Here is a 23501-nt window from a genome sequence, read left to right as displayed (position 1 = left end):
ATTACATGTATACATCGGTGGAGGTACAAGACAGTATATGGTGTGTATCGGTAACAGCAGTTCCTGGAACATTAGCATGTTACATAATAAATCTCCTCTGACACCAGAAAGTGGAATAAACTCAAAAGTTTTAGAACAAAACCCACAAACCAACCACTGGCACAACACTTAAATGTATTGTTTATTCACAGCGTCCCCATGAGCCTTCCTCGGGTTACAAACACAGCGTGACACGATTCACCATGTACCACGTCACTTGACAGGTGTTTCTAATTATTTAACAGGTGATATACTAAATGTGCCCTTTTATCCCTCTTACATTGATGAAAAAAACAAAAACGGATGGATTGAAATGTCAGGACCAAGACATCTGGTCTCAAGTCTCATTTGTCACAACATATGGAATCAGTGAAGATTATGAGACATGCTCACACATATTATATATGTGGAATATGTGTAACCACTTTAATCATTCGAGCCAGAGATACATCCAGAGTGATAAACAACACTGGCACCTATTGGCTGAAAATGAGATAGAAGTTGTGGAAGATTAAGTCCACTGCTATTACTCATACAGACACAGGGAATGTCTGTTATTGCTTGTAATTCTGACTGTGTAATCCATATAATCAGATGAAAGCTCCTTGGTTTACATAAATGTTTACTTCGAGGATATGACAAGGACGAAATAAGAATGTCTGAACATAAGAGAGGTATCAGATGAGGAGACGTGTCAACTGAAGCCAAACTCTTTGTAAAGACTAACTAAACGCAGTTTAACACACACAATGCACATTTTGAGGCTCATGTTAACTGAAAAAGCTAACTGTCCAACTGAAGGGAGGTATTAAATATATTCATAATGAATTAAGATCATTTAACAATGTCGTGATCATAATCATTTCAATGTGTGATGTATATTTACTGGGATGTATCTATCTTTCTACTTCTTTGTCTTTACTTTTTCACAGTTTTGAAATTGGACTGTTCTTAAACTTTAAGTGTTTGAGTCATATTTTATAAATCAGTGCCTACACCCATTAGAACGGAACTCTTCAACTTATGAAGTTTTTATGGATTTATATGGATTTTCTAAAGGGAATCTTTTTCCCTTTAGAAATTCCCAGTTAGCCAGTATGAAGGTCATAATTAACGCGATCAATTACACCTGTGCAATTCCTGCAAACCGTAAATTATTCTCCGAACAAAAATAAAAATACTTTTAAGTGTTCACGCCTGATATGTTCTTTAACAGTTGAGGGAGACTGTGTGGGTGAACCTTTGATCAACTTTGGTTAAACTGGGCCATCTTGTGGCGATACATGACAACGACTCACTGTCACACAAGTAAAACCCAACACAGTCTTTAGTCACTTATTAAAGCATCGCCACCAATTGAAACAAAATGTTATTGTTTCAGATTTAAGACGGACTGTGCTCACACATCCAAGCAAACAACCATACTTCCACTTTGGTCTCCACTCCATTGTGCTGCAACAAACTTCTATGTCACATTTGGATGAACCAAAACTTTATTTCAAGTCGAACATTTGAAACGAACACCTTTGAATAAAAACCCTACAAATGAGAAAAGGCATTACAATCTTGCATGCACTTTTTTTTCTCTCTCTGCCTGCTGCGCTGACGACAGACAGCAGGTTTTGGTGACAGGCAGGATAAGAGAGTGCACCCATATTCCCTGCTGGGGCCTATCGCCTTTCACAGAGGGGCCTGGATCATGTGAGAGAGGGACGAGGAAAGACGTGGTGAAACGTCACACCTACAGTAATAATAGGAGGAAAGCTGTCGCTCTCTGGACGGTTGAACTAAGTTCAATTTTTCAAGTTTACAAGAGAGCTAATGCATTCTCCATCCACTTTAACTATTCTATACATTGTGACTTGCATTTTTGCTTCGTGACAGTAGAGCAAATCTGCTTTACAATCAGCTGCAAGCTATGTGGAGGACCTCCACAGCACCCTTGGTTTATCTTCTTCATTGCACTCCATACACCCTGATTTCAAGTTTTTAAACCTTTCAGTATGTTAACATTGTGGTGATTAGGCGTCTAAGGCAAAATTAAGTAAATAATTAAAAATAATCATATCTAAAGTGAACAGAGGAGACAACCACACAGATCATAGTCGTTCCTTAATAATGCTGTATGTCTTTATATATAGTATTAGGTGTAGCATCGTAAAATATTTAGCAGGCCTAGCATTTGTCAAACAATCTTTTGTTCGGTTAAAATACAAAATGCCCCGTCAGTGGATTTGTGCCAAAGGACGTTGTGATTATCTACAGCAAGTGCACTTGAGGATATTTCACAGTTCAAAATGTTGCCTCGCTTCTGACAAACAAAGGCAAAAAAACAACAACATAGGCTTGTGAACAATACAGGTGCTGACTGGCTGTTACAGTCTGGTTAGGTACAGTTCGCAAGGCCGAGGACGGAACAATGTGATGGGGTCCGTTTTTCTGTCAGATTTATTCTGCTTTTTCTTTGCCCCCGTCCACGGCCTTCACCGGCTCCGGATCGTCCAGCAGGGCTTGTTGTCTCTCCCTTTCCTTCACCAGCTGGACGCCACAGTAGGTCACAAGTAACACAGAGAGGGTGGACAGAGGGAAACCTGGAAGAGAAACACAAAGAGAGGAATGAAAGAGGAAGGGAAGAAGAAAGTACGACTTTAAAGGAATGCAGCTCTTTTTGTTCTATGCCCTTAGTAGATGTTCAACTGAAGATAATCATGTGAACAACCTCTATGTTTGACACTGCTCTGTTGTTCTTTTATTCTACGTCAAAGATCCAAGGGAAAGAAAGCAACAAAGAGGATCTTAAGTTATGTGATATGTGAGGATGGCGCCCCTTAAGATTCTGTTGCTTTTGATGTCTGAGTTGTTCCCGCTTTGACTAGAACTGACAGAAAATACTTTGTTTTCATATAATAAACCTTTGTTATTCCCCACCTTTGAAAATCAGTCGTCTTCCCACCAGTTTGGCAAACCCCAAACTGTTCAGAGAGAGGACGTTGTAGAGGACAATGGTCCAGAAGTTGGCGGCGTTGAACACACCCCGGATCCTGCGTGACATGGCTTCACCCATTGCACCCTATAGGACGCAGGCACATTAAGGGATATGGCACAACATTACACCAAGCATAACGCCATTTATTGACTGCAAGTGATTTTAATCTCAATGTATCTCACCTCTATGGTTGAAAATGGCGGAAAGGAGAACAACTTGGCCACCCACAGCTCAAAGTTGAGGCCGAAGCAGTTGAAAAAGGACCAGATGTAAACCAGCTCACACGGGCCCAGCCACAAGGTGGTGATGGCGAAGGTGCAGAAGGTCGCCAGGAGCTCCTTGAAGATTTTATTGTGATCCCCGCCGATGTAGTCGTAAACATACCTGCAAAATTACGACTCACATTCAACCCGATGAAGGATCAAAATCTCTCTTCTCTACATATACTGTCGGTTCTGTCATTTAAACCCAAGGTTTTAAACTCACTTGCACAGCCAGTCATTGATGCCTCTGTCAAAGTGCCTGAAAAAAAGAATTCAACGTTTAGCACGGGCAACAAGGATTTACGTAATGATTTATTTTTTATGATTACACACAACTAGTGTAAATCCCACGTACGTCTCAGCGAAGACATAGAGCATGGTGATACACTTGGGAGGCTGAGGAGGGTCCAGGTGGTCCAGTGTAGCCACAGTGTTGATGACGCCGAACATTACGGCCGCTTTCACCCAGTCATACACCAGGTTGGAATAAGCCAGACCAGCTGTAAATCAAAGCAAGTACACTGATGCTAGTAGTTGATAACATTAATGTAAACTTCTAATGAAGAGGTAGATTCTCATGTTTGAAAAAGCACATATGGTTGGAGTAAACATAATGCATAGAACCAACGTAAGATATTAGTCCTTTGTGACCACAGCCACGTGAAAACGGCGCATAAACGTATATGGAACTCACCCAGACTCCAGTCAGTAAGCTTGGAGACCAGCTTCATGTCACTGGGGATTGTCAAGATGTAGAGGTAGTGGAAGAAGACGTCCACCATCAGAATCACCCCCAGATGCAGCAAGGCCTTGGTGGTGATGTTCCACAGCTCCCTGTCCTTGCGGGTCAGCTGGGTGTTGTTCACCTGTGGAACGCCGTCATTGATTTGTAAAATGATATGACCGCCCCAGCATCTCAGCAGACGTTTAACTAAAATTATTCTTATACTAAAAAGGATTTTGAGTGGGCGCACACACTCGATAAACAGACAGAGTCTAAAAGTCAAATACAGCTATGTGGGGAAAGTCATTTCAATCAAAGTGTACATATGCACAACATATTTGTTTCTGTCTCTGCCCGTGGCTCTAAATTGAATTATACAAACGCACGGCATTATGAGTGGGTGTTACATTAGCCTTAAGGAGTCTGCAACTCATGATTGATAGCTTCATAACTACTGTCACATTTCAGAAGGGCTGCTGCACTTTTTTCCACTTTCGCTCATTTTTCATCACTCTCAGTTGAATCTCAGATCCCCACCTGGGCATGGAACCTGTCGAAAGTCATGATGGGTCCAAAGAAGAAGAAGGGGAGGTAGAAGTTGTACCGCAGCAGGTCGGAGAATGTGTAGCTGCCGTCCTTCCTCTCGCAGTTCTCCAAGGCAAAGCTCATACAGCGCATGATGCTGAAGCCGCATCCTCCATAGAACAGGATGTCTTGCAGGTCGAAAGAGCCGCTCACCAAGGCTTCCTGAGGAAGGACGACATCATCATCATCTATTATCATTATATACATTTGTATGTCATCTTCTAATTCCCGCAGCTCGTTCTATGTCAGCTGATTCGAGGTTTCAAACCTGGAAACCACCCGCTCACCTGCCAGGAGTTATAGGGCTCCAGCTTGATGGAGGCCAGTGTGGTAAGGCCGGCCACAAAGCACAGCCACTTCTTCTTTACCAGGGCGACGCTGTAGAGTATGACGCAGTGAGACAGTACCAGAGCCATGAAGGTCCAGCCCATGGTGATCAGTACTGCCAAACCACCGTACACACCAAAGATCAAGGATCTGTGCTGTGGGTAAAGAAGGGGCCACCGTCAGTGTGGCGTCACAACGGGACGACTTCTATTCTTGATTAAATGCAACACTCACGATGAATGGTGTTAGTACAACAACACTACATCTACAACAATGGATATACTTTAAGATGGAAAGATTACACAATGAGGGGGGGGGGGGGGGGGACAAACAAATCTACCGTCCATGTATTAACAATTTTTAATGAAACACATGACAAACGTTATGAAATTCACAAGTTTATTAATGTTACCTTACATCCATCAATACCAATCTTCATTGTAAGCATGGAACGAGACAGAAAACATGTTTAAAACAAACTGTTTTAAACATGTCAAAAACACATGTTCACAGGAGAGAATAAGAGGTGCACTCAACAGACAGCATGGCAGTCGACAATGCAGGTCATGCTGTCAATCACGTGTTAGACCTTGGGGTACATTATATTTTGCTCAAGAGAACAGAATAGAGTTACACTGAACTGAACAGAGTTGAATTACTTGTACAGCCCAAGGCCTACTGTTTACATCAGTAGATCGCATTTTATGTTTACACCACATATCATATTAAATCTTAAATTAAAATGTTGTGTGGCCTTGATTAGAGCAAAGCTTGTGTTCAAACACACACATGTATATACACACACACACAACATGTACATACATATACACATAATAAGAGACATGCCATTACACCTGTACGCAATCAGATCACACTGCAAGCCGACGGGCATTCACAAACGTGCACGCACCTTTGGAGCTAAGAGGGTGAATATCTTGGCAAAGATAACGTGACCCATGAGAGCAAAAAGGATATGATTGCGGAATGTAGAGAACCACATCATCCACTCGAAGTCTGCAACGTCCTGCGGCAAAGGAAGATGCATTACTCTTGACGTCTTTGCATTAGCAGATCTACTTATAGAACACAAGGAGATACTCAAAGGGGATTATATGTGAGCAATTTACCATTTTCCTGCCAAAGTAATGCCATCCTGGTTTCACGCTTTCCTTGAAGGCTTTTCTGTTTATATTCTCTGAATAGAGAGGGAAGAAAAAAAAGGGCATTCACCAAACAAAACGCAATCAGCAAGGTAGTACATTTTCAACTCCTGGCAATTTATGGTAAAGCTTCTAGGTAAATCTAAAATGTAGGCAGCTTTATTTCTGGGTTCTTAATTAAATAATCCTTTTGAGAATCATATGAATAAAAAACAGCTTTGGTGTTATTGTTGGATCGTTCACAATGAATTTAAGGTTTGAGAGCACATTCAGTCCATTTGATAACATCAAACATTACATAAGGTACTGATTGCAAAGCTTTTCTATTTTTGAGGCTGACATCCACACTCATACGGTGATAATCTGGGTGTAGGAGATTAGTTTGCTGCGTAACCTGAGTCAACAGCTAACACAGGAATGATAAGAATGAAAATATGTGTGATAACAATCAGAACCGTGACAGGGATGTTGAGACATTCAGTACACGGCAATAAATGCGGCTGGCACGCAGCCCCCCGACAGTAGCTCCTCCGGCTCTGTCTGATTACACTAATGGACATGAAAAAGGGATATCAAAATATGAGGGTCAGTCAGGGAAAGCCTCTTAATTCTGGGAACACGGCCAAGCTTCTATTACGGGTGTTTTCGGTGCCACTGTGGCATGCAGACCGGAGAGCAGTGTGGATGTCCACGGACTGAGCAGCCAGAAAATGACCATTTCAAGAAAGTCGGAGGAAGAAAAGGAATCGGGAGAAAATGCATGAATGACTCTGCCCTGGTCCATCTGACTGCACAGACTGTGACAGACAGTACCATCCGCCAGATTGCAATCAGTCCATTCAGACCAGTGGGTGAAGAGGATAGTTTGAGCGTTTTACTGTCTGAAAACATGCAAAGACTTGGCAGTGTTTCAGAGGGAGAGGTGTGGGATTAGTTGACTCAGTGTAATTGAGTTTTAGTCGGAAATATCTCCATCAGGAAAATAATTAGAATGTAATTGGACCAGCTCTAAATTGTTTTCATATTAATAGGAACATGCAGGATTTCCTGGGGGTGGGGGGGGTCTCTTTCAATTTGCTCAATGAACTTTGTTCTACGCAGTTTTAGGTTAAATTGAGCAGTGTTATAATAATGAATTCCCATTGTCACCTAGTAAGTGATTTTTTTCTGTGAGATGTATTTGGACTGAAGGTGCTGACTGTGTTGAGCATCTTACTCATATAGCCGCTACGGCAAAAGGAGCAGCTGTTTCTAAAAATGTGCATTCGCTCTGACTCTGATAAATATAAATGGGCTTCAGTGAACTTCAGTACACTCCATAGCGTATAGTCGTGTCATTGTGTGCCTTTTGGACATCTCTTGACATGTCCTGCACTCACCACTTGAAGCTTCAGATATCCAACTGCCTGCCCATATCAAGGCCACGCCGAGCACGGCTGTGTAGAGATACAGCTCATATCTGGGGAGGGCAGCCTTGATCCCCATGGTGAACCTGTGAACCTGGAAGCCCAACGGGGTGGAAAAGCAATCAGCCACACACCATTAGACCTGACTGAAGGCAAACAGTAAAAGTATGAAGAAGAAAACAAACACAGACACATCTGAAACCAGCAATGCATGATTGTGTAAATTGGAGTAAGGGATTTATCGAGTTTTATTGAACCAGTGTTACCTTTTGTTTTTCTCCAGATGTCACTGATTATTCTGAATGAAAGTGTTACGTTTCAGTTAGGGCTGAGGCAAGCCTGCACCTTGACGGCCTCCTCTTAATAATACATGCTTGGGCGTATAGCAACAAAAAGGTTTTGAGGCCTATACACAGTATGTAAATTGTTCACTTTATTCACCATTCATATAGAGTCCCTGGGCAATGCTTTTACAATATACTCACTGAAGAAGAAAAAAACAGTCTATGCCACTTACAAAATCTACACACCCACAACAAAATCTCATGATGGGGATTAAATGTAAAACTCCTTGTTCCAAAACACACCCACACAGGTTCAACGTGACAGATGCCAGGTGTTTTAAGGAGGTGACATTTTACTAAAAGGGCTTTAGGATCCACGGGGCAGTGACTTAAATAGTACTGCAGAGCTCTGGCTCCTCGGAATCAGCACCGTCAGCTGCGCAACCCTACCCCTCCTTCCTATTATAGCTCTAGCAGTTGGTCTTGCTGTACAGCGGGGCAGCTGCAGTGCTATGTGATCTCCGAGAGGCACCGGGGACTCGCTTCAAAGAATAATTAGCACGGGCTGGAATGACCAAGAATGGTGCATGGGGAAAAAAAACAGATAGACAGTTACTTTCCAGTGGGGAATAACGCACTTGTACCTGAGTATGTGTGTGTGTGTGTAGCCTATGTGTGTGTGTGTGTGTGTGTGTGTGTGTGTGTGTGTGTGTGTGTGTGTGTGTGTGTGTGTGTGAGTGTGTGTGTGTGTGTGTGTGTGTGTGTGTGTGTGTGTGTGTGTGTGTGCCAGGCTCATGTCGCGCAGTCTGAGCTGAAGTTAAAAGAGTTGGACTAACAAGTCCTGTCCCTGCCAAGATGTTACTATGGCTAAGCAGGACTCCAGCAAAGCGTCCTGCATACAAATACAGGTTTACCGTTCCACTGCTCCAAGCATACAGAGCCGACAACACACAGGCCTTTCTGCATTGATTATTATATTCCTCTATTCAACCCTTTGTACCAATAAAATAGTTTTTTGTTGTTGTTATTACTAACCTTGTATCCGCTTCACACTGTCAAGATCGAGGCAGCGGTGTTTACAGCCAGACTCTTCAATATAGAGAATTATTGTGTTTTTAAAAAATAAAAGGGGGTGGCGGTGGTTACAGTAGGTTTTCTAATTCATCCGTCCTGTGGGGGGCTTGCCGCTGCCGCTGCCTGCGATCACCAGCCTCGGCAAGTCAGGATGTTGCGGACTCAACGACAGGAGGAGGAGGAGGCGGAGGAGGAGGAGGAGGAGGGGGATATATTTATCCTATACTGCACCGCAGTGAGGGGTGGTCCGCACCGAGCCCATAGGACCTTACAGGAGCGCAAAACACGCTGTGAGAAAGGGTTGATTAAAAAAAAGAGAGAGAAAGAGAAAGAGAGGAGGAAAGCATTTGCATCAATCAATAGCAGCATCTATAATATACCTGTATTCAAGACATGATCAGAGACACACCATAGAATACCTCTGATGATTCTCCAGTCAAATAACAATAATAGAGGATTAGACTTGAGAGGAAGGCATGTACAAGTAGACTGTAGCTTATGAAAAAATGACTTATGAACAATTAAAAATGCTGCCGCAAATGTATCATACTCGTGGATAACCAGCGACAAAAGCAATTGCTCTTAAGTTTATTTTGGTATTTTTTTAGGTCTATATTATATGTGCTGTTGGGTATCAGAATAGACTATCACGTTAAGGTCAGGACAATATCTCGTTGAGTTTTCTGATTTGTTTTTCATAGTTTTCCATTAATGTTTCCTATCATGAAGTGGTATCTTTGCTACTCCAAATCCGACACTGCGATTGCTTGAACAGAGTTGGGCAGGCACTGTAGCCTACCTACTGTATTGTATAATTATGAATGCAGGGTATCCTCGGAGCATTTTCCTACTTTAGACACTAGGTGGCGCTCTCGACATGTCAAAATTAGCCCCGCAGAACACACACTAAAGGGTTTGACATAAACGTCAACTAATTTACTTGGATTGTTAACCGCTCTCGCTGTTGTTTGACATGAGAGCATGGTAAAGGTGTAGCTGAAGGTTTCACCACATCCCCCCCTTACACAAAGTGTATTGTGTTTGAATGCATTGTTTTATTATAAAGAGCTGTAATTTGTTGCGTGAGACCAACAGTAATTACAGAGAGGAGGCTTGAGAAAGCCGCGTCCATCCAGCTGCATGGGTTTGAGCAATGTAGTGCTGCGAGGCAGCCTGAGAGGATCCATCACAGAAACAAACCCCCTCCCACTCCGAGTGCCCCCGCTTCAGATGCAACTCCAAATACATAAAGCCTCCATGTTGCAAGGGGACTGTAGGGCCAGCGGATGAACAGTTTGCTTTAAAGTGTTAGCTAACTTCAGCAACGTGCTTTCGATACGTGTTTTTGGACGAGAGCGATCCTCCGACGGGCTTCCTAGTGTTTTCAACGTTGTTCCAGACGCGGCCTCACATTTTGGATGATCGGAGCTTCACAGCTAACTCAAGCTACTTGCTAACTATTTGGCGATTCAACGTCAGTGTTTTTTTGTGTTGTTTTTTTAAGCCATACACACTGTCGGTGTTGCCCACAAAATACTCGTTTGCAGCGATGGTATTTTGCGGAGAGCTATAAATGACAGCCATCCACCGGCTTCCATCCACCACCGTGCTAGCTGGCTGGCTATCCCCGCAGCCCCAACACTTCTCCTCGGACGGGCGCCTGTCTTTGTGGGCTGGCTGGTCATCCTCATCTTAAACAGCTAGCTAGGAAACCAAGCAAGCGCGCTTGCTCGAATAACATTGTGGGGAAACTAAACAGGAATAACCACTCGTCTAAATGGACCACATGTCCATAATAACCCAAGTTTCCAACCCGAAGGATGAGGAAATACAATCCTTTAACCAGGAGAAAGGTAAGGAAAAGTCCATTAGCGGCAGCGAACTAATGCTAGCTGGCTAACTACTTTTCTCCTGACGTTAGCTTTTAGCTCGCGCTTGCTAGCTGCTTTAGTAGTTGAAGACACTGGTTGCCTGCTCGTGGTAGTCAAATAAAACATGGAAACATAACGAGCATTATTCAACAAACTCTTAATAAGCAACAAGTTTATCCGAGTGGCCTCGTCCCGGGTAAGTTATTGAACTAGCTTAACGTCTGTTTGTTGCGCCTTCAACATGAAGAGCGCTCCGGTGACGTGAGGTTTAATCACATTAAGGCTGAATTAATGTTCATTATTTTGTGAAGCAGTTGTTGTCCACACAACATGTGAAGCCAAGTCTTCGCTTCTTAACATTTGTGTTGTCTACACTTTTTGTTCTGTGTGTTGGCCACATAACTGGACCTAATGATCGGATGATTCACTATGAATCACCAACACAAGAAGCCACAAAGTTCAAAGTGGTGTGGTCTGCTTGGTTGCAAAAACAGTTTTTTTAGGGTAACGAATACACGCAGACAGAGGAGAACTTGGGTATCTGCTGTCAGTGATGTTGGTAAATGTCATTTGAACTAGCACATCATTTTCCTTAAAAAGAGACTTGTGATTTGGAAAAGCACTTGAGGGCTTTGGTGACCTCATAGGATGCACAGATTTGTTCTACTAACGTTATCCGATTATCTGCTTTTGTCTGTTATTTACAGTGGAGCTGCCTTTATATCCTTTGTTGTCTGTTATCCACTGCCAGTCAAGGTGGTGTTTTCTCATTTTATCTCCAGTAAAATAAAACATGTCTATCTTAGATGCCATCATCATTATTTTAATGTAAGTTAAACAATCACGTACGTATAGCTTAAGGAGATATCGGGGTTGTTCTCTGTGCCTTACTTTTCACTTACACTCCATCTGTCGTTTCTCTTTATTTATTTATCCATTTTCATGATTTGCATTGGAGGTCAAATCTCTCCATAGCTGCTAATGTCCATTCATGGGGTGGGCTCTGACACTTCCTGGGTCCCCCATGCCCATGGGAGGTGTATCAGTATCACATCTCAAGCCTCACTTGTCAGACCATTAGTAATGTGAGAACTTAAGTCTTTCAAGCACAACAATGCATTTTCCTCTGAGGGTACAAATGTGTTCCTCTGTAACTACTATGGAATCTATGTGTGCGTCACGTGAGATGATCTCTGCATGTATGTTGGAGCAATAGGAGAATAGAGGATAAAGGCAGGGACTGACCCATGCAGTACGGATGTTAAGGTTCCACTGCAGTGATACACATTTACTAACATCTTGATATTGTGTCTCGGTAAAGATTTTATCAAGATAGTTAGTTTTAAAGCTGTCAATGTATTTTTAAGGGCTTGTTAGTGTTTAATAAGTCACAGTTTGGTTGCTGGGAGTTTGTGTCATTGTGCTGGGAAAAAGTGACAGTGATAGGGTCACTGTGTAAGAGCAGTGCTGGAATCATTAGTCAATTAAGTGGTTAGTTCATCTGCTCATGGTTGAAAGGATCTATGGCTCCACAAATGGTTTGCACTTCCTGTCCCGTAAGTGGGCGTGGTCAGGACTTCTTCGCCTCCCCCATGTGTGTTGTGAACATCGTGTGGATATAAGCAGATTGGATCATATTTGCATAATATATTGATATTTTATTTTTCTTACATTAGATATTTACAAAGCTAACAGCCATATTTAGCTTTTACAAAATACAAAGTTCATTTTGTTTGTCAGAAAAATGCCATTTTAGTGTCACAATGTTCGGAAGATGTGTAGCTTGGGAAAAACGGGTCCAATATTTACTTTGGTGACTACGGGGTGAAAGTCGAGTAAGAGGACGAAGTAGAGCAGTGATGCTGTTTTATTTTATTTTAAGGATGAGTCACACAGAATGCTTCCCTTGGGGCTGAGTCAAATATTAACATGATTATAGAGATCGTATGGCAATGTGCTTCCTTCCACTCGTTCTGGACATTTTGAAAACCGGTTTCATTTGAGTGTAAGGGCCAAAGCTCTGACATAAAACTAACAAATAGAGAATACCTTTGTCCACTTTGTCACAACATGAATATACAGCAGGATTGCTAGCTTTACTTCCTGTGTTCATTATATAGCCAACCAATGAGTTGGCGTTCCCTTTGCAGTCGTTTAACATAGAGCCCATACCAGCAGCTGTCCGAGAGGAATTTTGACAGGTAGTCTTACATTGCTTGAACAGGCTCCAAGCTGGCTGGACAGAAATTGACCACCCTTGCTCCCAGTGTTCCTCCACTGGCTGTCTAACAACATGTGCCTGCCTCTCACACTGGTTAAATATAGACTCGTTGCCCCTTTGGCCAGAGCACCACTGACCTCGAGGCCAAGTATAACTACTTGCAAAGATGACAATGTTGTTTTTATTTGTTTGAAACAACAACTTGGTTTTCTAAAGAAGCTAATAAGAGCACAAGAGGGTCTTTTTTTTTTTTTTTTTTGACTGTCACTGTAATTTCCACCTGACAGGTTTCGTCAGATTCCAACCATATTAGGACTATGAGGTTCCCCATTAGTGACGTTTAGCCCCTTATAAATATTAAGTATATTAAAGTCCGAGCTTATCATACGGCAGAGCTCAGGCCGACTGAGCTCTGCCGTGTGATGTCGTGTTATTTAGACAAACCCACCTACAGTTGACCAAATACAAAGCTTTAAGATATCACCACACTGCTTACAGCACACAGTGATTCAGCTTCTCACTATACAACGTGTCAACGATCACAAACCCACCCATGAGTCTTAACATCCTCGCCTAGAGAGAGAAAGGAGGCTTTTTGTTAGTCAGAGCCACTAGAAGCTGTTGTGATACTCACTGATTAATGCGTTATAGTGTGTTTGGTATGTGGACAGCCTCGTGCTGGATATGCTCCACCTGAAAGACCTCGAGGACAACATAACCAAGAGGAACAGCACGGGGAATATGTTGTTGTTGTTGGGTAATAAATGCTTAATGTTTGTTGGTAATAAAACCTTGGAATGCTTTGTGGGAAAGATGTAAACAAAGGAGCTGAACTTTGACCTGTAACTTTGTGAATGAGCTTACTCTCTCATAATTACTACCCTCCGTCCGCCCCAGGTGAGCGCTGAGTTCTGCTCCGTGCATGACTCAGTAGTCCTTGGTTGTTTTCTGAGGGTCTTTGTGCGGAGGAATCAATACGGCGGCCACATCGTAGTGATGAGTCACGGGAAGCTGACGACTGCCTCGCTGTCCCAGTTTCACAGTAATGCAGAGCTGAAATGACAAGGCAATGTCCTGATGTGGTTATTTTGTTTTAGATTCAAACCAAGCTTGCTGTAGATATGATCATCTAGGTCATCGTAGAGAACAATTTGGTTTCTTAAGCAAATCTCTAAATCAGTTCATTAGGTTGGTATTTGGTGGTTTGGTGCTTTCCAGTGGATTGGGTAAGAATGTGGCCTTCATGCTCTGGAAACATCGGGCAGGAGCTGGAAACTCTTCTGCATCATGTTTTACTCTTCTTCTCTGGTTGCATCTCCTTTTAGTTTACGTTTTGGACCCACTCAGACGATTGGATAGGGTTTTCCTGAGGGATTGTTCTTGCTTACATTACTTACAGAAGTCACCTGTCTCTTCATAGACCCAGTCAATGTCACTCTGCTGGCCAAAAGCTGTGAATGCGGCTAATTCTTTCATATTTCTTTGGTGTAACGATAATATTATCAGCACTAGCCGGATACAGTTTCAGCCGTACTGCTCCATAATCACTGCTTGACTGAGCTATTCCATGAGCGTAGAGGTTTTAAGTTACTGAGAATAGTGACTGGATGTTTTAATGTTTCCTTGTTGATGGATGCATGTTGTACTACTAATTGTCTCTGGGTCGCTCGCTAATAAGATATACTCTAAATACCCAGCACGGCCTGCCCTAAATTAAAAAGCAGTAATTAAGGAGGACAGTAATGGAGGTGAATGGCAAAGGGCTTCATGTAGCCGTGACATGCTGCGGCTCCGTCAGTGTCTGATTCATTTCCTGCACTAATGAATACTTTTAGCTATGGGATATAGAATTGATGTACTCTTAGTGTGGTGACTCCACACATTATGCTTGTGATGTATAGGACTGTTTTTGTTGGAAAAAAAGATTTTGACAAAGCTGGATCGATGTAAAAATAGTTCTGGTATTTGTAAGCTCTGTGTAAAGTGTGTTGTCCTGGCTAATGCGCTGTGTACTAGTTATTTGATGTGTTTTTTGTCTCCAGGCTGAGTGTTTCCCGTGACAAATGTCTGTCGGGTATTTGTTTAAGGTCAGGAGCACAAAGTTGCACAATATCAAGATGCCAAAAGACATGACATAATGCTATTTGCTCCTCGCCAGTCTTCAGTTGCAAAAGCATTCAGGTTGTGTGAGCCGAGGGGTGGGGGGTGTGTGTGTGTGTGTGTGAGGGGGGGAGTAATGGGTGTAGAGGAATGCAGCCTTGTATAGACTCTCTGGGGGCCCCCCCCCCCCCCCCCCCCCCCATCTCTTGTGCACGTCCAGGCTGCTTCAGTCACTCACCTGCCAGCCGAAACATGGGGAGGCGAATGTAAGCACGCTTTCAAAATGGAGGCTCTTTAAGGCCAATCAGGTGAAGGGATCCACGGCAGGGCAAAGAGGGGAGGGGGAGAGTGCGTGTGGCTTCCAACTTGTCACTATTAATAAAAGCTCGGTGTCTGATTTAAGCCCTGCGCCGTAGTGCTGGAATGACGCTCTGAACTGTCGCTATGTGTGACGGATGAAGTCACCCCAGCCAGCCACGTTATTTTCTGATCAGTGGTTCTGCCAGGCGGGGTCAACAGAACCCAACACTAATGCCAGTTAATCACACAGTCAAGGTCCCACCTATTGTTGTGAGTCAGTGCAGCTCACTGCCACTGTGGTCACTTAGGAGGATTGCAATCGACATAAAACCGTTTGCTCCCAGTCACTCCAGCAGCGTCCACAGCTCGGCATGCAAATGCCCAAAAGTAAATGCTTCCCAGCTTCGGCATGCTCCAATTTTTTTATTTTTTTTTAATGACAGAACATCGATTTGCATATCCACTTGTTCACCCTCTCCGCTCTCCCACTCCCTCCTGTTGTTTTGACAGCGTCCCAGTCGAACAGCAGCCTGAAGAAGCAGAGGAGCCGGAGCATCTTCAGCACATTCTTCTGCTGCTTCCGCGACTACAATGTGGACCCGCCAGCCAGCAACACCAGCTCCCTGCCTCCACCTGTCGAGGAGAACGGATCGCCTCCCAAGGTGGTGCCGCCGCTCCACTAAACGCATGCTATTTGTTTGTTTGGGATATTGTCTAAGATATTATCTTCTTCTTTTTGTTCTCCTTCCTGCCCCTGTTTTATGTATGAGCGTGTCTCTCTCTTGTGTTGTAGTGTGACCAGGTCGAGGTCATCCCTGTCCCTAGTGTATGTATTGCCTTTCCTTTTTCTTTTCCCTTTGCATGCAGGCTGAGTGGGCTGGTGCTGGCACATCCTGTCTTTGTGGGCTCCGGTGCTCCTCAGTGAGCTTTTTGCTCTGCTACCACACTGCGGTTCAGTACCGGCTGATCGTAGCACTGGCTGCACGGAAGGGTTATATGCACCTATGGGCTTAAATGGCGGCTCAGTGCCTGATCTGCATGGGAGACACTCCTGGTGGTTTGTATGCGTTTAGAAATACTGAGGCACTAACTGTCTTAACAAGTTAAGTGTAAAAACGGTTTCCATTAATTAATTAATTAGTAAATCCATTTATTGTGCTGCTTATCCGTGCAATTGGATAATATAAGTAAGAGTTGAGCTCCACGGTAGTGTTTGCTTCCTCAGCTAAACGGGTGAAACTAATAATCCAGTTACTCAAGAAAAGGAATTCTATGTCTGGCCAACATACCGGTTAAATCCCCCATCAGTGACTTTATGAGGTTCAACTCTTAACATCCATCCAAAGTGAAAGTCTTTCTTCTTTTTTTTTTACGTAGTTCCCACATGACTTCATCCTATCACGCTCACACATGAATTAGAAGTGTGATGGCATTTCTTTAAACAAAAGATTAAGATTTGAGTTGCTAAACTTTTATTCAGTCTCCACAGATTTGACAAAAATATGAGACGATTGATGGCGGTGCTTTCTCTGAGTAGGTGGCTGTAGCAGGGGGGGACATCCGGTGTTGTAGAGTCCCGTAGGGTGTCATTTATGAAGCAACGGCTCCATTAAACACATCATCTCAGCTGCATTGTCACCCATGGAGATACCCTTCATAACACAGTGTTGGCTTTTCTGCTCAGGCTCACACATTAATTTGTGCAGACGATATGTCTTCTATCTCTCGCTCTCTCTTTCTCTCTCCATTTATCTGACATTACCTGCCTCGTCTTTCCCCACAGCCACCAGCCAAATACCTCCTACCAGAGATACTAATATCCGACTATGGCAAGAAGTGTGTGGTGATCGACTTGGACGAAACGCTCGTCCACAGCTCATTCAAGGTGAGAAGAGGCCAAAGCTCAAATAGAGGTTTACTATTGATGTTGTGCACACTTCTGCCACTGTCAGCGCACGGGCCGTCTGTGTTACAAAGACACAGTCACCCGTTGGCTTGACCGTCTTTGCATAATAAATCCAATTTCTCAAGAGAAAGAAAATCCTGAAAACATTTACCGACATCATTGTAAAGCATACAGTATAACATGATGTATATCTACCATTTTTGTCTTCATATCCAAAAGTCAGCCAGTAACCTGCAGGACGTCAACTCTGTGTTAAACTCCCTTAAAACACTGTGTAAACAAAGCCAGGAGAGGAGCAGGTGGTGGAGGATGTGCTGTAGTAAGAAGAGGGGGCAATGTTGCAGAGCAGGGTGGTGTCTTTAGTCTGCCGATGTGGGTAATCGCCTTAAGCTTTAAAAAGCATCGTCATAAGTCTAGTATCAGTGGCTGTTTTTGTTACAATCCAGAATATGATGTGTGTAGTCCTCATATTGCTCCGCTTCCTGTTTATCCGTCCTTCTGTTTTTTCCCCTCAATCCATCCTCCCTCTGTCCGGTTGCGACTGAGGGCGACCACCTCGCTGCCTGCTCAGTTAGATTACTAGAGAGGTTGCAGGAGGACAAAGAGTTGGTTTATATTTGGCATAAAAGAGACTTGATTATTTTCTTCTTCCTTCCAGAGACGTTACAATCTGTGAATTGCAAAGTTTTAGTGCTCCTAGCAGGACCTCTGCTGGTCGGTTGTGGTACTACACCAACTGTCTGAATGACACTGACCCGCTGTTGTGTTTCTTCTTGCAGCCCATCAGCAACGCAGACTTTATTGTTCCGGTGGAGATCGACGGTACCGTTCATCAGGTATTGTTCACACACACAACAAAAAGACATTTTTAGTGAAGTACATCAGGGTCAAGAAGTCACTTTTGCTCCCACGTGAAGCTACCGAAGAGACACTGGCTGTGATCCGGTTCAAGTAATCCAGGATAGGCTGTGTGTATCCTGGTTGGCCTATTCACGATTACTTGCACTGGGTGGCAGTCGCTGGGCGAAGAGCATCTCAACTGAGTGAACATGATGTCTCTTAGAGAGGATTATAACAGCACACTGTCCAAATACTGCTATTAAATTGCGTGAGTCATACTTTCAGCCGTGCGTTTCTCTCTCAACACTCGTGTTACACATGCATGTTTCCTCTGTCCTGGCTTAACACCCACGGTGTGTCTTGCAGGTGTACGTGCTGAAGCGACCCCATGTGGACGAGTTTCTCCAAAAGATGGGCGAGCTATTTGAATGTGTCCTCTTCACAGCCAGTCTTGCCAAGGTGTGTTCAGACACGTCGTCTGTGCTCACACGTGTGCTTTGGTTACAAACCAGTGCCTGTGGAGCAACATTTTCCTATTTCCTTCTTCTGGTATATTTCATCTGCTCTTGCTGTCTGAATGTTCACACTTCCTCTGCCTCGCTCTCCATCTGTGTCTTTTTGCATCTTATCCAATAATGCATGGGTAAGTGTAACGAATGAGACGGAGACATAACCATGTGAAGGGCCTCCTGTTTCTGTAGCATCAGATGTTCCCCGTGTTGAGTTGACGGCTAGCTGTCGGTTGTGCTTTTTGTGTCATAGAGTAGTATTCTCTGGGGCGTCGTCGGGTAAACATAACCTGCTTCCTTTTTGGACTATTAGCGTAGCATTTGCCAGTTGTTCTTGTTGGAGCTCTAGCTGAGGCATACACCACCACAAAGATTTTTGATCTTGATTTAAATGTATCGCCGTAGTTGTGACGTGTTCCGTGTCTGTTTTGGTTGGGACAGTATGCAGACCCTGTGGCAGACCTGCTGGACCAGTGGGGCGTGTTCCGAGAGCGACTCTTTAGAGAATCCTGCGTTTTCCACAGAGGGAACTACGTCAAAGACCTCAGTCGGCTGGGACGAGAGCTCAGCAACGTTATCATCGTTGACAATTCGCCCGCCTCTTACATTTTCCACCCAGAAAATGCTGTGAGTTCCTCAACCATACGTTGTTGTTTTTTGGTTCTGTTCCCATGTTTTGAATGCAGTGGTGGTCTTCTTTATAAAGTATGAGTTGGTATTAGAAGAAAAGCTAACTGCAGGTGGTGTTCCCGTCTCCCAAAGGTCCCCGTCCAATCCTGGTTCGACGATATGAATGACACGGAGCTCCTGGACCTGCTGCCTTTCTTTGAGGGACTCAGCAAAGAAGAAGAGGTTTACGGAGTCCTGCAGGATCTGAGAGGCAGGTAGCAGGACACACCACAGCGCCGCCCGCCGCCGGTGCTCTCCATCCTCCCCTCTGTCGATCTCTGCCCTTTTTCTAAAACCACACCTCTCAGACTCAGGCGGATCGTCCCACAAGCGCCCCTCTTGTCTCTGCCCCAAGGGGACGCCTCGGGGTCTTAACTGTGGAAACCTCCATGTAACCCCCCCCCCCAGCCACCCCCCCGTCTAACCTGGTGACTGGCTGCCTTCCGAGTGCCATCAGAGAAAAACACTAAAATATCCCAGGAGCACTGTGTTTCACAACAAAAAAAAAAAAAACACACCAGAAAGTGTACAGAGCGTCCTAAGTTGATAACAGTGGGGACAAAATGCTAAGAGAAATGAACTCTGGTCTTCATTTTTAAACCAACAAAGTTTTACTATTCGGTGAAGTGCTTATTTTAAAACCAAAAAAAACAACAACAAAAACCGCCCAACAACAACGTTTTGTTTGACATTTCTTTTGTGGTTCCACACAAAAGTCTGAGAAGATCTCGTCCTCGTATTGTTGCTATGCAGGCAGTTTGTGGCAGAAGGAAGGACTGTGACTCTCTTTTCTTACTGAATGAAGTGCCTTGTGTGAATGTTGTTTATATGGGGAGATATTTTGTACTTGGCATATTTCCAGAGTACTTCAGTCTTTTCACACAAAATATGCTTTAAAGTAGACAAAGAAGTACCTTCATATAAACGTTTGACTTTCTTTTGTTCTTTTTGATTCATCAAATGCTGGGTAAATGTCTCCATAATATTCTCTTATATTATTTTTTCCCCCGGCATGCTTGTGCCATTATATAGACGTGACTTTCTTTCTTTCTGCTTTCATTATATGTAGAAATATTTTGTTTTTGGCGAAGGAGTACGTTTGCAATTGTGAACTTTTTGCCCCACCTGCAAGTACAGTAGTTCTTCAGATGACATTGTGCCATTTATCTTCTGTGTCCCCCACACACACACATATCTAATTGTATTATTTGCCAAATAAGCAAATTCTTTTATTTATTTATCAGGCTTCATATCTTTACCAGGGGTTCAGCCATAACTGTTGAACCATTAGTAGTACGTATAGCATTTTAGGATTTATTCTTTTGCCAAATAGTGTTTTTATTGTCACAAGGTCTTTGTCATGTTGTGCTTATCATAAGGCTAGCTGTTAGCCCGCTTCATCTTCTTCTCTTTTTCTGGGGGGGGCACACATAAGTGGTGCTGCTTCACCCTCAGGGGATGATCCTTCTCAATAATGCTACACAGTTGCAAAGGTATCCCTTTTGTTGATTCAAATAGTCCGGGAACTGACAGCAAATGGGTCGAGTGCCATGTTTTTATTGTTCCACGAAGTCAGTCTCTTTAGGGAAGACAGGACGGCGTTGGTTGGAGTCTGTCAGTGTTGAAGTAGCACCATTCTCTCTTGATTGCGATGGCCCGGTCTCGACCAGTGGAGACGATGTGCAGTGTTTACCTTCCCAGACTCTTCTTACCTGCTCTTCACCTCAGTGCCTACGTTTGAGAGGAGCCACGCCAACCGGATGCTGCAACATTAGCTACCATGGCAATAACCTTTTTATTTTTATTTTTTTGGAAGGGTTTGGGTTTTCGTTGTCTCGAGCACTTTGACGAGGTTCCGTTGACACTAAAGGGCGGCCTGGTTATCACGAGGACTTTTAGTGTTCATGATTGAACCTTAACACATTCATTTCTCACATTATTTGACCCGAAAACTGGACATACACGTATAAGTTAGTGTAATTGTTTTTTTAAACGAAAAACTGAAACAACTTGAACGATGCTTGGTCTTTTTCAACAACAAAAGCCAAAAGGACCTTGTATAGTGATCTACATTGCCATACATTATCAGCTTTTGTTGTGCAAGAAAGTTTAAAAAAAGGAAGAAAAAAATAAAGATAGAACGCCTTCCAAACCTACAGATGAGTGCTCAGTCCTGGCTCCTCCTCCAGATGTTAGGGGCCGGCTCTAAGAGGACCACTACTCGGGCACCGCAACAGGACTGTGAGGAACCTCATCATAGCATTTTCGCCTTACTGCCTGTGGAGGCACAAAGCAACGTTTCTCCATCAAGTCCAAGGTTACATCTACAAGTTCTAGCATCCTCTCATTAGTACTTTCTTATGGAGTGTGAAATCAATGAATTCTCATTATGAAAGACCTACACTACTTCATAATTCAGCTCCTACAGGCGTATTGAAATATTTCCTTTCTTTTGCAGAAGCATTTGTGTTGGTGGTGAGCTCATGATGGTTTCAGTGCAATCTCTTCTTTTTTTTATAAGAAGTGACTTCTCAACCTCGATGATGACCTTCCTCTGAAACATGTTTGTATCATTGTGATATTTTTCTACCTACCTTTGTCAGTATTTGGTTTGAAAAGTTGCATATTACTAGTTGTATCCAGCTTGTTCTCCCCTTCCTTTCAGATCTGTAATGTCCCCGTCTTGCCTCTGGTAAGAATTCTCAGTCAGGTCTCGTCTTTCCTATCAGGGGGCACGTGTGTGTGTGTGTGTGTGTGTGCGCACAGGCATCATGTTTGTGCTAACTTTCAGTTTTTCTTTTTTGTATCACCTCACTCATAATCACACATCATTTTGTATTGATTTAACACCATGGTTCTACAACACTTAAGTTCAAGTCAGTGTTTTTTTTTTGGTGAGGTCATTCACTTTCTATTTTCTTTTTTCAAACAAAAACGTGTCTGTTATGGTTGGCTTACTTAGAGTGCTGGCAGCGTGTTTTCATCCCGAGCATCACTTTTCTTTCTTTCCATAATAAAAAGGATTCATTGAAACAATTTTGTCATGTCTACATTTTTAAAAAAATTTTTTTTTATTCAAATGTATGACACGGTACATGAAATAAGGCCAAAGATCATCACTTCAAACTGGTGTGATTGAGGTTTCCAATGTCTGTACCTGATGTGCTCTGATAACTTAAAGTCCTGAGAATGTCACTGTGTTCTGTTAGAATAAGCTCACTGTAAAATATACGTTATACATTCATTTCCTTCCAATCATGTCACAATAAAGCACATTTTTATGGAGGAATGTCGCTTGTCTTCTGTCAGCAGCTTAATGGCACGTTTACGTGGCCTAAATGAGCTGGCACACTGAGGTCACGTCATCTTAGGACAAGCTTATTTGATCTTGTGCAAAAATGTCAAACAAATTCAATTTAACCAAATGTGTGAACAAATTCAATTTAACCTCCAATAAATTTGATTTGTAGCCACTTAAGGGCAACAGGGACAAGCTGTCTGCAGACACCTTTTACTTTGATATGGCAAACGTGTTAGCCTACAGTTATGTTCATCCATTCAGCAGGTTTGGAGCAACATTAGCATTAACTTGGGGTGGTGTTTCTGACCACCTGATGAATGCAAGTCCAATATTTACCCGTGATATGTCTCTATAGCTGCTAAATGCTCCACTATGTTCACTAGGAAGTCACTAACTGTCTGCCGTTTGGTGCTGAGCAGGCAAGATGGCTGCTTGTGGCCAAAAATGACGCTGTGAAAGTGAACCAAAGGTAAAGCAATGAGCTGGAAGAGGCTTAAAAAACTCCAGAGCGCTTAGGGGGAATTGCAGAGTGGATAGTTACTAAATGTAACCGCTCTCACATTCAACAAGTCATGCAACCCCATCATTTAGGACAAACATTAGTTATGGCTGCTTTATGTACAAAATACATAAAATATCCTTACAGTAGTCAAAGGCTTAAATGCCATTCAACCGTGCGCTAACCCGTGAGCGGTGCATTTATGTGCATCACCTCCATGACTTCCTTTTGATTGTTGGAGTAACACTCTGTGTACCAAAGGTGTGTCCATCCAACATTGACTAGGCCAATGGTTTTATTCTGTGGAAAGGCTGAAGCTCTTTTCCTGTTTGCACAATATAAAGTGTTTCAACACGGTACTATACAGTTGTAATATTCCACATGAGTCCCAGGATTATTAAATCATCTTTAAAGTCTTATAAGACTACAGAGACAAA

General features: G+C 43.1%; 2 protein-coding genes across 4 annotated transcripts; one reads left to right on the top strand and one right to left on the bottom strand.

Moving 5' to 3' along the window:
* Window positions 1–1514: 1514 nt before the first annotated feature.
* hhatla (hedgehog acyltransferase like, a) lies at window positions 1515–9024 on the bottom strand. 2 transcript variants are annotated; one of them, XM_076098244.1, is made up of 13 exons: window positions 8810–9024; window positions 7464–7584; window positions 6052–6119; window positions 5835–5948; window positions 5337–5357; window positions 4885–5079; window positions 4550–4759; window positions 3983–4154; window positions 3644–3788; window positions 3512–3547; window positions 3208–3409; window positions 2968–3109; window positions 1515–2630 (listed from the first exon to the last, which is right to left on the bottom strand). In XM_076098244.1, the coding sequence occupies exons 2-13, from the start codon at window positions 7567–7569 to the stop codon at window positions 2488–2490; spliced, it is 1554 nt and encodes a 517-aa protein (XP_075954359.1). In that variant the 5' UTR covers window positions 7570–7584; window positions 8810–9024; the 3' UTR covers window positions 1515–2487. The 2 variants fall into 2 exon arrangements, with proteins under 2 accessions (XP_075954359.1, XP_075954358.1); XM_076098243.1 differs by lacking the exons at window positions 5835–5948; window positions 6052–6119; window positions 7464–7584; window positions 8810–9024 and having other exon boundaries at window positions 4885–5074; window positions 5337–5821.
* Window positions 9025–10052: 1028 nt separating this feature from the next.
* Window positions 10053–22300, top strand: LOC142956588 (CTD small phosphatase-like protein). 2 transcript variants are annotated; one of them, XM_076098245.1, is made up of 8 exons: window positions 10053–10701; window positions 15851–16002; window positions 16134–16166; window positions 17124–17225; window positions 18026–18082; window positions 18453–18545; window positions 19037–19222; window positions 19358–22300. In XM_076098245.1, the coding sequence occupies exons 1-8, from the start codon at window positions 10626–10628 to the stop codon at window positions 19481–19483; spliced, it is 825 nt and encodes a 274-aa protein (XP_075954360.1). In that variant the 5' UTR covers window positions 10053–10625; the 3' UTR covers window positions 19484–22300. The 2 variants fall into 2 exon arrangements, with proteins under 2 accessions (XP_075954360.1, XP_075954361.1); XM_076098246.1 differs by lacking the exon at window positions 16134–16166 and having other exon boundaries at window positions 10054–10701.
* Window positions 22301–23501: the final 1201 nt, after the last annotated feature.

Source organism: Anarhichas minor, unplaced genomic scaffold, assembly GCF_050575085.1.
Source record: "Anarhichas minor isolate MPS153535 unplaced genomic scaffold, ASM5057508v1 ptg000024l, whole genome shotgun sequence".
NCBI classification, from domain to species: Eukaryota; Metazoa; Chordata; class Actinopteri; order Perciformes; family Anarhichadidae; genus Anarhichas; species Anarhichas minor.
The sequence above is the reverse complement of the archived record's forward strand: the minus strand, read 5'-3'. Positions and strand labels throughout refer to the sequence as shown.